The sequence below is a fragment of the Epinephelus lanceolatus genome, chromosome 3 (assembly GCF_041903045.1).
Source record: "Epinephelus lanceolatus isolate andai-2023 chromosome 3, ASM4190304v1, whole genome shotgun sequence".
Lineage (NCBI taxonomy): Eukaryota > Metazoa > Chordata > Actinopteri > Perciformes > Serranidae > Epinephelus > Epinephelus lanceolatus.
The window spans coordinates 18,704,829-18,717,940 of NC_135736.1; the positions used below are offsets into that span (position 1 = coordinate 18,704,829).

General features: G+C 41.9%; 1 protein-coding gene across 2 annotated transcripts in view; it reads right to left on the bottom strand.

The window, feature by feature from the left end:
• Window positions 1-26: 26 nt before the first annotated feature.
• LOC117254689 (complement C3-like) overlaps window positions 27-13,112 on the bottom strand; it is a 45,941-nt gene continuing 32,855 nt past the window's right edge. The window contains exons 25-44 of one of the 2 annotated variants that reach the window (XM_078166634.1): window positions 12,251-12,340; window positions 11,942-12,145; window positions 11,639-11,714; window positions 11,333-11,492; window positions 11,074-11,169; window positions 8,228-8,378; window positions 8,014-8,099; window positions 7,230-7,307; window positions 6,971-7,126; window positions 6,760-6,822; window positions 6,513-6,594; window positions 6,353-6,401; window positions 5,757-5,847; window positions 4,754-4,843; window positions 4,555-4,669; window positions 4,254-4,343; window positions 2,657-2,749; window positions 2,473-2,556; window positions 614-758; window positions 27-309 (exon numbers count right to left, since the gene is read on the bottom strand). In XM_078166634.1, coding sequence (XP_078022760.1) covers window positions 168-309; window positions 614-758; window positions 2,473-2,556; window positions 2,657-2,749; window positions 4,254-4,343; window positions 4,555-4,669; window positions 4,754-4,843; window positions 5,757-5,847; window positions 6,353-6,401; window positions 6,513-6,594; window positions 6,760-6,822; window positions 6,971-7,126; window positions 7,230-7,307; window positions 8,014-8,099; window positions 8,228-8,378; window positions 11,074-11,169; window positions 11,333-11,492; window positions 11,639-11,714; window positions 11,942-12,145; window positions 12,251-12,340 — 2,141 coding nt within the window. In that variant the 3' untranslated portion in view covers window positions 27-167. Of the gene's footprint in view, window positions 310-613; window positions 759-2,472; window positions 2,557-2,656; window positions 2,750-4,253; window positions 4,344-4,554; window positions 4,844-5,756; window positions 5,848-6,352; window positions 6,402-6,512; window positions 6,595-6,759; window positions 6,823-6,970; window positions 7,127-7,229; window positions 7,308-8,013; window positions 8,100-8,227; window positions 8,379-11,073; window positions 11,170-11,332; window positions 11,493-11,638; window positions 11,715-11,941; window positions 12,146-12,250; window positions 12,341-13,112 lie in introns of both variants that reach the window. The other variant, XM_078166633.1, reaches the window with a different exon arrangement.

Consider the following 13,112-nt stretch of genomic DNA (forward strand, 5'->3'; position numbering starts at 1 on the left):
ACTTACAGTACACTTTTGACCCAGTATAGGTTCTCTGTAAGTATTTTATTGATACTCCGTATGTACTACATGTTAACACTGTCATTTTCAAACTCTAATCTTAAGCATTACACAATAATGCCAAATAAAAACAATTTGAACAGAACATTTTATTTCCTTCAGCATCACTACTGCTGACATCCATCTCTTGTGTACTTCTGGGCCATCTCCAATATGCCTGCACAGGTAGGCTTGTATACAGTGGTTTTACACTCTGCATCTGTGGGCCAGTACTCGATCCAGTTTCTCTCACTCAGCACGTACTGATACCTAGAGAAAGTGAAAGAATCACTGGGTTTTCATGTAAACAGCTCTCTCTAACTGCAGGGATAATGAAAAAGGAATGACAGGAAGAATAATGGCAAGTACAAAGTCAAAAAATAAATAAATAGATAAATAATAATTACTCACAAACAACACTACGAAAACTGATAAAGATAAGCATGATTTGCATGTGAGTATGTACTTTAGCAACACAAAGCACAGACACCACAGACAGGTAAAATGTTTTAAATGCTGACAATATTACAGATGGAACAAACACACCACACATGCGCAGACACAGTGAACTTACAATTGTCTCCGTTGGTCTGTGTAAATATCTTTGGATGCACCCATGATAAGGTAGGTTTTGCCTTTGTTCAGACCTAAAGTCTTTCTGCAGTGCCGATAACTGAGGAATGTGCGCTGTTTATTCAGAGGGCCTACGTCATCATTTCCTGTGGTTAAAACAAAGAACAGAGAGAACATACTTTACAGAAAACTATGGTTTATTACATCCACCAAAGAGGTCTTTGTTTGATTGTCTGCAGGATTAGGGAAAAGTGCTGGCCTGATTTTCATGAAACTTATTAAAGGGGTGTAGCATGGGTCAAAGAAGAAACCGTCAAATTATTTTGCCCTTTTCTTTAACTTGAAATATACGACATTGATAGTCTTGATTGCCTGCACTTGGCTATCTCGGACATCACAAGCAAACATAGAGGTTGCTGGGCCAAAATAGCGGCAGAGCTATGGTGCTAATGGTTACGTCTCCAGTCTGATCTCTAGAGCACAGCTGATATATTTGTGTGGCTTGTTTACATGATGAAACAGACGTGAATAATGGATTTAGTGTGGACAGACAGCTCTGATTTTATGTGATATGACGTGATATTTGGATGCTCATTGACTGTCAGGACAGAGTGTCATTATGTTCCACTCAAGAGGGGTTGCTGAGTCAAGTGTGACTAGATAGTAGTGGTTCCGGTCCAGTGTTTGGCTTAATATCAAACCAGTTTGAAAAATGTTACACCAGTTGATCAGCTAGATGGTAGGGACATGGAATTGGGGGGACTAACGTGCATATGCTGCCCACCGGCTACCGAAACTAAGGACAGGGAAGTTTGGATTGCGTATGCATCATCAGCATTTTGGTATAGGGCATATGGCCTTGGAGGAGGTCTGCACTCTCTGAGGGCTCTTCTAGTTTAAAACTAGCAATACCCCTGTGTTCAGCAGATTTCGGGCTCAGATCACAGCTTTTATTTTGGTGAGTACGATCATAACTGATAGAAGTGATGGTCAGAGCAACATGTAATAAACTACATTTTTCCTTTAAACATATTAGATGCCTAACAACAAGCACAGCTTTGAAACATTACTTTTGAATTCTCACATACTCCCAGTATAATTGTGGCTGGAAGCAGCTCTGGGGAGATCTGAAGTGAACGTCAAAATCAGAAAGGGATTGAAATGTATCGGTGAAGATTCTCAGTCATCCAGGTCATGGTAATTGTAAGTGCTATATCGTAGGCAACTGGACTTGCTTGCGTTTCTTGAAGACGTTTCGCCTCTCATTCAAGAAACTTCTTCAGTTCTAAATGACTGGTACGAAGTTGCAGGCTGTAAACCCTGTGTGGGTGGGAACCCTTGCAGAGTTGTAGGGGTCACGTGAGCTCTTAGTTTCAGAGTCATGAAGGTCACAATGTGAGCCGTTGACCCACCTGGCCACCATGTGAGTCGTTTGGGTCAGGTGGGACCTGGGGTGAATGGGTGTGAAGTCGTCTGGGGAGGGATCCCAAGACTACATTGTAGGTGGGGGATAAGTGGTGTCGTAAGCCAACCCCTCCGTTTAACGATGGTCGTTCCAGCTTGACGTAGATGGCTTCTTTTACTCCTCCTTCAAACCATCTTTCCTCCCTGGCCAAGATGTGCACATTGTTGTCCTCAAAGGAGTGTCCCTTCTCTGACTCTGCAAAGGTTCCCACCCACACAGGGTTTATAGCCTGCAACTTCGTACCAGTCATTTAGAACTGAAGACGCTTCTTGGATGAGAGGCGAAACATCTTCAAGAAACGCAAGCAAGTCCAGTTGCCTACGATATAGCACTTACGACTGAAATGTGGTATCTCACCTTTGAGGTACTTTACGTTCAAAAATGGAAATACCCACCTTCTTTGATGACTTCCAGTACCAGCACTGTGTAAATGTCCGTGGACAAGCCATCTATAAAATCTTCCACTCTCACTTTGTACACTGAGGAAAGACAAATTGCAGGTTGTTAGCTCACTGGCTCCATTGCTTACTTATTCTTGTAATTTCTCAGTCACGCACAAAAACATATAGAAACTCTTACCAAAATCTATATTACTGCTCACTTTAGTCTCACAGCTCTTAGCTGTGCGCTCCACATTGCTGACGTTGCCCTTCTTCAGTACACCACAGTTCTCTGGAAATAAACAGTAGACACAAAGTAAATACTGATGTTGCGCACTGTAAAGCCACAATTACGCACGGCAGATCCGCTGGTTCCATTTGTGCAACCAGCATCACACTATTGTAAAATAACTGTTCCTCCGGTTGCTTATGTACACATCAAACGTTGTTTTTGTGAATCATTCTTCGCAGTTTCTTCTACACATCAACAGGTATGTTGGAGACAGACATGTTAAAAAAAGTTCATACAGCTCCAAGAAAAATTGTGAATCACTTAAAACTTATTGCTCCACTTAAACTCCCACAGGATCCTCTGTTGTTGCCAGTGTTGCACCTGGTGTTTCCATCCTAAACACTGGGTACTGGGCTAACGGCTGCATGTGTCATCTTTTTCTAAAGAAGGCTGGCCAAAATGTCAGCTGGAGCTCCACATTGAATAGTGAATATGAATATGATAAGCCACGCTTGTCATATCATAATGTATTCTTTCTAATCCCACCCCGAGCCCAAGTGTGCCACAGGTGTGCCAAGGGAGTCTGGCCTAAAGAAAATGCACCTAAAGTGCATTTGGCACGCTCGTGACACACGTAACTGTGATCTCGATGTGGATGGAGCCTGTGGTAACCTCTTGTGCACACAAGAGGACACCATTTTACCACTTTATTGCCGTAACACCTGAAAATGGGGGAATATAAATTCTGGTTGTCTCTCATGCTCTGGCTCTAGTGCTTCAAACAAGGTCAAACACTAAGTTCTCTATTATCACGCTGTGATCTTGGGAAAACAAATGTCGTTTTCTTATGATAAATGATCTTGTTGTCGAGAGAAATCAGCCTTTTGTTTCCTCGGTAGGGCAGAATGTAGTTTGACCATTGTCTGGCATATTTGGATGTAATTTTTACTCTGTGACATTGTGGAGGCTTTGTAGCATTATTATCAAGTATTCTTTTGTGTATTGATACTTATTCTTGATTTAAACATACCCCTGTAGATTCATTTTTGTTATGTACGTCCAGGATTTGGATGTGTGTTTTTTGAGAGATTGCAAGTTAACAATAAGAATTCAAGCATTTATTCTCAAGAATTTACCTATGAAATGGTAACAAAACTGTTTGCGTGATGAAGGTCTAGTCTCTGAAATGTTGCAGCAGCATTAAAATTATTTTTGCAAGTTAGACAGTGTGCGGGAGTCTTTTCTACAAATTTTCTCAAATATCGACACAAATGAATCTATCAATACGAGAAAACAAGCTTTATCTTGATAAAATGAAATAACTAATTTGATCTCGAGATAACGTCGCTGGAGAAATAACAGCAAGCACGGCCGTTCTCAGCTTCCATAAAATACACAACTAACGGCCTGATTAAATAAGATATGTGTTTGTATGAGTTGATGGGTGAGTGCAGCTCTATCTAAGTCACAATTTAAGAATATTCATGAGTTATTCAGTCAAGATTTGAGATGTACAATTATGCATATACAGCCTCAGTCTTTAGTTAGACATCATCTTGTTTACCTTCTGCACATGTGCATTCATCATTTCTACAGATTCGCAGTAGCTCACCACCTCTCCTCTCTGGATGGTAGAACTTCACACAATGTGTTTCTGCAGTAGGAAAGAAAAAAAGATAAATACTAGCAGGATATTCTGGGCTCACAGCAGGATTGTATATCTGGAGAATGTGAAAACACACCCTTAACCACTGTGCTATATACACTGATATCTACTGGCAGCAAATAATAATCCTTTAACCTGGTCCGCGTTTGTTTGTGGGTCAGAGGCAGAGCATATATTTCTGGGTGTCTTTGAGACTCACGGTTACTGTTTTCATGGTTAAACTCATAGACAGACACAGCAGCTGGTTGTAAGACTCCCACTTTCATCTTCTGATGAATCCTAAAAATGATCTCCTCTGGTCTTGTGTGAGAAACCTGTGGACAAATGTGAGGTAGAGATAAAAAAAAAGAACAAGGCAGACAGAAATAGTATAGAGGCAGGAAACAGTCATGTCTTACCTTGTCCAGGTGGATTATGAGTGAGCTTCTTTCTGCCTGGGCGGGGTTTACCGAATACTTTGCAATAGTGCGGGCACGTCCTTTGGCTAACTACAAACACACACACACACACACACATATATATATGTGTATACCGATCAGCCAAAACATTAAAACCACTGACAGATGAAGTGACTAACATTGATCATCTCGTCATAATGCAATGCTCTGCTGAGAAATCTTGGGTTCTGGTATTCATGTGGATGCCACTTGACTGGCACCATCCAACCAAACACCGTTGCAGACCAAGTATACCCCTTATGGTAATGTAACTCTCAGATAGCAGTGCCCCCCACCAGCAGGACAATGCACCATGCCAAAAACGGCTTAGGAGGTGTCCAAGGATATGACAAAGAGCTCATGGCGTCAACCTGGCATTCAAATTAACCAGATCCCAATCTGATCGAGCATCCGTAGGAAGTGCAGGCACACCACCTCGCAACCCACTTGACTCAAAGGATCCGCCAGACACCACGGCACACCCTCAGAGGTCCTGTGTCCATCTCTCAACAGGTCAGAGCCAAATCCAATCCAAGGTAGATCAGGAGTACCTCAGATTGGGATCTGGGAAATTTGGAAGCCCAGTTGATGCCTTGAGCTCTTTGTGACATTTCTCCTTTTTGCTGCATGGCATGGCACATTGTCATGCTGGGGGGCCACTGCCATTGGGGAGTGCCATTGCTATGAGGGGGTGTACTTGGTTTGCAACAGTGTTTGGGTGGGTGGTGCGTGTCAAAAGGCAACCACATGAATTTCAGGACCAAAGGTTTTCATTAGAACATTGTAATGGGATGATCAATGTTATTTACTTAACCTGTCAGTGGTTTCAATGTTTTGGCTGATAAGTGTATATGTAAACTGTGCGTCCAAACATAACATTGTATCATTTTTTTGTTAACAACGAAGAGGGACCTTTTGTGTGTGTGTGTGTGTGTGTGTGTGTGTGTGTGTGTGTGTGTCTTACTAAGCTCAAATCATTGGTGTTAGGGGTGAAGCCAGTTAGCATGCCAATATCCAAGATTGTCATGGATGCATCGCGCTCCCTGTCTTTATACCTGTGCAGAAAATGGAGTGAATAGATAAAATAAGGAATGTATTGGTAGTAAAATATTATGAAATATTACAATACATAACTGTTATAAAGCTATATAGCTATAAACTGTGACAAAACAATATTTTTTGAGAAAATTGTACTTGGTGAAAATTAACTGCTTTTTCTAAAGATAATACTTTAAATCTGGACAAGAACTCGACAAGAAATTTAACATGATAACTGCAAGATTGCGTGATACAATCAACAGCTTCAGACCAGCTGCCAAATGGTTTGGAATCTATGGATGTTCAATTGAGTTTAAAGTGAGTCAGACAAATTCAAAATAATACGTGAGAAATGAAAGCAAAAAAAGTTGCTATACTGGGAAGGGATAATGAGAAAATCAGGGACATGGGGCTACTAAAAACAATGGCAACACCGAAAAGACGATAATGGAAATAAATTGAAAATCAGAAATAGCCATTTAAATCTAATGTTTATTTATATGATTTCTTTTATGTACTTACAAAACCGCTATTTTCAGCCTGTATATCCTCTCATCCTCGGCCATATTCTCTGGAGGAACAAAAATTTGGATGAAAATTAATCTTTTCTCATAAGAAAAGGAGGCAGATGTCAATACAAAATAGATTAATGTGAGCAATGAGACAGAGGGCACCAAATTACCTGGAAGGAGCTGCACTGACAAGTTAAACCTCTGACAGTCACTCTCCTTTTCTTTCGGTAGAGCGTAATACAGCGACACCATCTGTTACACAGACATTAAATGCATTGTGATAATGTCAATAGGCTTACAGACTTAATAGTACTGTCCACGCGAGGTTATTTAAATGTCTTTGTTCTTATCTAAAAAGGACACATCAATAATCAACAGATGATAAAACTCAGAACTAAATTAGTGTTTTTTATGTACCGTTAGCACTGCTTCTCCTGTGCCTGTGGCAGTCACTTTCACATTCCGGTTTATTTCATTGATCTGGGGGAATTTCAATGTGCAACACACACACACACACACACACACACACACACACACACACACACACACGTATAAGCAGGAGAAACATACAGAAAACTTCATGGATGATGAAGTTAATGAAACATTGTGTGTTTGTGTGTGTTCTGACTTTAGATGTTCTGGTGCCGTAATGGTTTTCCCTGTTGAGGTTGTACTTGATAGGCCTAGACCTGCCCGGCAACAAGATGTCCACATTCAGGTCATACTCTGGTTCTTTAGCACTGGCCCAGTACTCTGCTACAGCCTGGTACACGAGTATAGTAGCCTAGAGAGTGTGGGAGAGAAGGAAAATGAAGTAGTTTGATCCCAGCAAAGAATTGAAACAGTGCGAAAAGATAGATAGATCGATAGCTGGAGGTCTGTGTTACCTGAGTTGATCCATAGCCTCCCTTCACTCTCCGCTGTTTGTTGAACCATCTCACAATAGGTATGGCTTCTTCGTAGGCCTTTATTAACAGAGGGGTTGGAGACAAAGGTTGTTATATAATAGAAATATCATTTTGATGGCTTATTGTTATACATCCATGTATATTTCCAAAGCATACCTTAGATTTCTGGACTTGTCTGTAATGTCTGCATTTAGCAAAAATGTTTATCTTGTCTCTGTAATAGATTACTTCACTTAAACAAGAGGTACAACACATTCTCACTCCGACCTCGTCACATATTGACATTTGGTCATGGACTTTCTATGTCCACATACGACGTGCAAGGTACCCTGGGTGTGTTGGTTGTTGACGTTCTGGGACTCTGTGTCTAGTTCTAGTACAGCGTTTCCCCCTGATGCCACCAGGCGGCATTAAACTATAATAGCAACCAGCCGTATATTGTGCCGACATTAAAGGACACCCTTTTTTTGGTGGTATCTGATGCCACAAGTCACTGCCCAAGCGCCAGATTTCGATGACTTTGGAGTAAGACTTGGCTCAGTTGTGAGTCTCTACAGTGGGATTTTATTCTTTACTACCTAGCAAGAAATATGCCTTTGGTTATCCATATAGAAGCAACTATGATGTCAGCAGTGTTGTCAGAGCTCAGAGGCTTTGCAGCTACCAACCTTCTACCCTGTAGTGTGGTACCATAAAAGATAACTCCACTGAATCATTTTGTAGCATGATGTTCCATTGATACAGATAAGTAGGACATGCTCACCTTGGCCTTGACCAGAGCCAGAAGAGCATAAGCTGTGGCCTCTAATGTGTAAACACGTCCCCTAGGTGTCGGCCAGTGGGACAAATCTGAGGAAATCACAGCCACGTGTAAATGCATTACTATTCTATACTTCTGACTTCTGTTCTACTTTTACTTTAACAATGCTATTAAACTACAGTTTTTCTCTGATTATGTGTATATTGCATAAAGAAACCTGGGGAAGCAAACTTCAAGAGGATCTCCTGGTTCAGTTTGTTTTCATTGGCCAGGGCATATGATGTTATGGCAACAGCATATGGGTTGATTAAGCTGGGCAGACGCTTCTCCAGATAGGCTGCTGCTTTTTCTATACTGCCTTGCAGACCCTGAGCAGAAGGAAAAAACAAAGAAAGTGAGGAAAAGGAGAATAATGGGAGAACATATAAATTGTAGAGATTCCTGAATCTGACAAGCTTAATCCTTGTGGGTCCTCAGGTGGTCCAAGAGGCCAATCCTAGATCCGCATATCAAGGGGGTGTGAGATAGAGGTTTTTGTGTGGTTTGGGCATTTTTTATTATGCTTTTTTCTTTCGGAGGCCATTCTTGACTTCTGCAACACGGTGGAGGTTATAGTTTTCATTTGTCCTCCTGGGGCATGGTGACCTGTCTAAGCTGGGAGAAGAGAAATTGCTTTGGCAGCTGAGAGTAGGGAATGTGGATCATGAGTTGGTGTGTGACAGAGGCAGCAACGGTGGGTAGACTGGCCTCCTTGGGGACACTGAAGTTAGTGCATCTACCCCACCATAGATGTTGAGAATTCTCCTAAAGCATCTCTGCTAGTGAGCTTCTAGAGCCTTCAGTTGTCTGCTCACGTGATCCATGTTACTGAATTTGTTCAGTAGAGTGGGCTGCACTATCAACTTTAAGACCAGAAATTTGGTTTTGGCCTTGAGATTGTGATTCTCAAAAACCCTTCTTCTCAGCCATGCGAAAACCCTGCTGGGACTGCAGGAACCATGATAACTTTCCTCATCAATGCTGTACAGAAAATAAGGGCCATGTAGGGTGGTTGGTTTTGGTCTTTGATACTTTTCTTGGAGTTGGTTAGTGCCCTTGCAGTCTGCTGGCTGTTGGATCTCTAGGACTTTCTTTGTCCTCCACTGGTTCTTCAGTTCCCTAACCTGCCCTTTGAGCGACTGCTTTTGCATTGAGCGCTCTTTTATGTGTGCAATTTATGTATTTCTGCCATGTGACAAAGGCTGCCAGCGTTGATGAGGTTTTGGTTGGTTGGTTGGTTTGGGTTTGATTTTGGCTTTGTGTCCAAGATGCTTCTTAAGCCATGAAAATGACAAACTTAAGCATACTGCAGTGTGTCTCAGTCCCCCAATTCCAAATGGATCCCTTATAGACTCGTTGACTCAAGCCCTTACAGAGGACCAATTCCATTTCTTCCCCTTAGCCCTTGTCTTGGCCCTTCCCATTAGTTTTGCACATTCACGTGAGGGAAAGTGGTGTCCCAATTTTCCATCAGGTTAAGAGCTAACCTGACGAAGAATTGGGACACCATTTGGGATTGGGGGAGTGTCTTCAGGACACTACTTGGGCAGTTCCTTACTGAGGACATGACGGAGTGGATGAGGTAATGGTCAGACCAGCAGCCATTTGCCTGCTCATTGCTCAGGTGTTCAGTACCTCATTAGGATCATTTGCTGCGATGTGGTAAAGTCAATGGGGTGCCAGACGTTAGAGCAAACCAGTGGTCCACCATTGTAGTTATTGTTTCTAGTGCATCCTCATTACAAAGCAACTATGGACATGCATAAACTCAGGAGATGACATCAACGTGTCCCAAATGCTCTGTTAACCAGAGTTTTGAAAAAACTGCACCTTAGAAGGTGTTTTAAAAAATCTCTGTTTTAGAGACCCAAAACTCTGTTTGTGTGTGAATGAGAGTTATGCCAAGATGTTGAGTCAAATATGTTTGTAAAAATATCTGTATGTAGACACTTAGTCATGTCATATCCTTACTACATTCCAACATTTTACCATGAGGACGGATGAGATTCAGCCCTTTCCACTGAAAACACAACACTAAAATATGAATCAAGCTTTCACCAGATCAATCAAAATGCCCTGGGAAGGACCAGTCATGGGGTTAGGGGGCAATGGACAAATGTTATATTTACTGTGGTCTATTTAAAGATAGTGTTGCTGCTAATAGGTCCCACTTAGTCTTTATATGCTTATTTGTATATTATGTGCACTTAAACTATTACACAAGTTGATTCAGTGCTACGTAAAGTGGCAACATGTTACAATTATGATGGCCCCAAATAGGGTTGGGTCGGTATGAGAAAAAAAAAAAAAAGTTCTGTTTTTTGTAAAAAAAACGCATCAAGTCGGTAATACCAGATTTTTTAAAATAAAAAACGACTTTAGGACAACAGAGTGACAGTAACAAGTTGTTTCTTCTATTCCTTACAAATAAATTTTGCAGCTTACTCAATCAGTGCAAACAAGGGTTGCCTCCTTCGTCTGGCTCAAAGCCAAAGTGCTGCCATAGTGGCGCATTCTTTGATTTTGTCGAGACTAAATTGCCCGCCATTATCGACTCCCAAACTCCAGGCTACAGTAGAGGCCTCGGCGCATGCGCACTCGCACCCCCTAGCTCAGTCCCCGCCCCACCCCCCTCTCTCTCCTGCTTGCTGTGCGCTTGGTGAAGAGGCAGACATAGTTGCTCACAAACTCGGGCGTATTACAAGCGGAGCGGACAGGGCTTGCGGACGTCCACTTTTACCGGGCGGACCTCCGCGGCGTCCGCTCCGCGTACATTCCGCCCGAGTATGCAGTCCGGTCGGTCTCAAAAAAAAAAAAAAAAAAACCCCGGTCCAAACCGAATTGGTATTACCGAGAACCGACCCAACCCTAGCCCCAAACCAATTTCTGTTTAGGACCCCCAGAAGCCTAGGGTCGGTTTAGCTGTCCTTTTTTGTACCTGCCACGCAATACGAGCCATAACCTCCTTAGTTAGTTACCATTGGGGTGTAGGGTTGGTAAACTGTACACAGATGAGATACTCACATTAACAGTGGCTGTACATAGTATGCGTGACTCCTGCATGGCAATGAGGCAGAAGGCTGTCATGGAGGCATCTGAGTCTACACCACGCACATCCCCCTCCGCACACACACAAACACAAGCATATTATTACCATCATCAGCATTAAAATTCTGTTTATTCATCGATGACAGCCGGTGACATGTAATGGTTTTCATTTTTGATTTGGTCTTTTGTTTAGAATCATGTTGAAGACTGATGTTAATAATAACAGTGCACCTACGATCATGGTTTCATGAGACACCGCTGCAACTTCTCTAAACAAGCCACCAGGTTGCTGCGCGTTGTGAATCAGAAACTCAACAGCATCACAGATATGTTCCTTTTGCACCGCCACCAGATTGTTGGCAATGGAAAACACCTTGGCAACATAAGCTGTCAGCCTTAGAGAGGAAAGGAGAGAAGAAGGTGTGATAGTTTAGTTTCATTTATTTGTACATGAAAAACATCGCTTCTCACATAGTCAAAATCTAGGTTAAAGGAGGGTGTGCCATCATTTATGTATGAGTTCATGCATGCCAGGCCTCACCATGCGCTGCTTTTGTGATCAGGAAACGCAGCAAAGGACCCATCATTTTTACGATTGTTAATCTGATTGTTGTAACCTAGATAAAATAAATACACAACTCGTTTACTGACAGTTTTTCAACTCTGCACAGAATCTCATCCATTGGAAGCCAGTTTGAGCAGTTAGGTGGTTTATACTGCTGTCTACCAAATGTCTTTTTTAATACCACTTCTGCCAAAGTCAGTGAGCTTCTTTTCTTACACACAAGGGCTTTAAACAGAATTTCAGGTATATGTGCTAAGGAATGCATTCGTTTGAGCCCACCGGTGCCGATGTGTTGGAGGGCTTCAGTACGTCTCTCAATGTATGCAGGTTCCCACTGGTTGGTTTTGTCCAAATATGTGATTGCAATGACAGGTAGGGTCAAGTGGATCATGTTCTCCTCTCCACAGCCTGAGGGCTGATAGATCAGGCTTTCCATTGATCTCCAATTAATGTCGTTCGTCAGATCAATTACTTTCTTTTTTCCTGCGAACATTTCCAAAACAAGTGAGGTCATAATTTGCCACCATGAACAAAGAAGAAGTAATACTGTAGTCACTTTATCACATGCTATGCCATAAGATATGTTACCTGTCACTGAGATCTGTGTGGTAGAAGGTGTGTTTGGAACAAACTCTGTCTTAGGAATCTCACTGTTGAGAACTTCTTGTTGTGTACCATCTAAAAGGCAGAAAGTATTTACATGTTTTGGGATTCATTCACAAATAATAACAGATATAGTAACTTAGGAATGGAATGGGGATGCATAGTTAAAGGCCATTAACTACGAAGAGATCAGAATAATTATGTATTAAACAAGTAAAACTAATGGCCCAGGTTCTGTACATCAGTAGCTTTGTAACCTTGTATCATAGGGCACATTTATCTTGATAATTTATTGTAGTCTATGGAGAAAACAATTAAAAACCACTGGTCACAGAAACATAAACACAAGAAACACAAAGGAGCTCACAAAAACATATATCTCTTGTATTATTGCTGCAGTCAACGGAGGGCAGTGATCTGTATCTGAGATAGTTTGCATACCATCTGGTAAAAACATGTCAGTAGTTCTGTGAACGGTGAGCCCTTCATGATTTTTAGAGGGCTGTGCTGTGCAGATCCACAGACACGGTCAGATGACACAGATGTGCGCACATACATGTGCAGATGTGTGTCCACACTGATCATACAAACTGTATGCACATGCTGACGTGTAAACAGACACCCAATGTTGTGTACGTAAAACTGCATATGCATTCATTGTTGCCCTGCTGTCCACTATCGAACCAGCTATAGATTAATATTTTAAAGCCCCTACAAGGAACTTTCATTTTGAGTTGATTTTGGCGACCCTGTGGACAAAAGTGGTAGTGTTTTGCCGGAATGAAGCCTACATTTCCCGTGAGCTCTAGCGCGTATCAACCTGATCTCACAGAAATACAGTACAGGC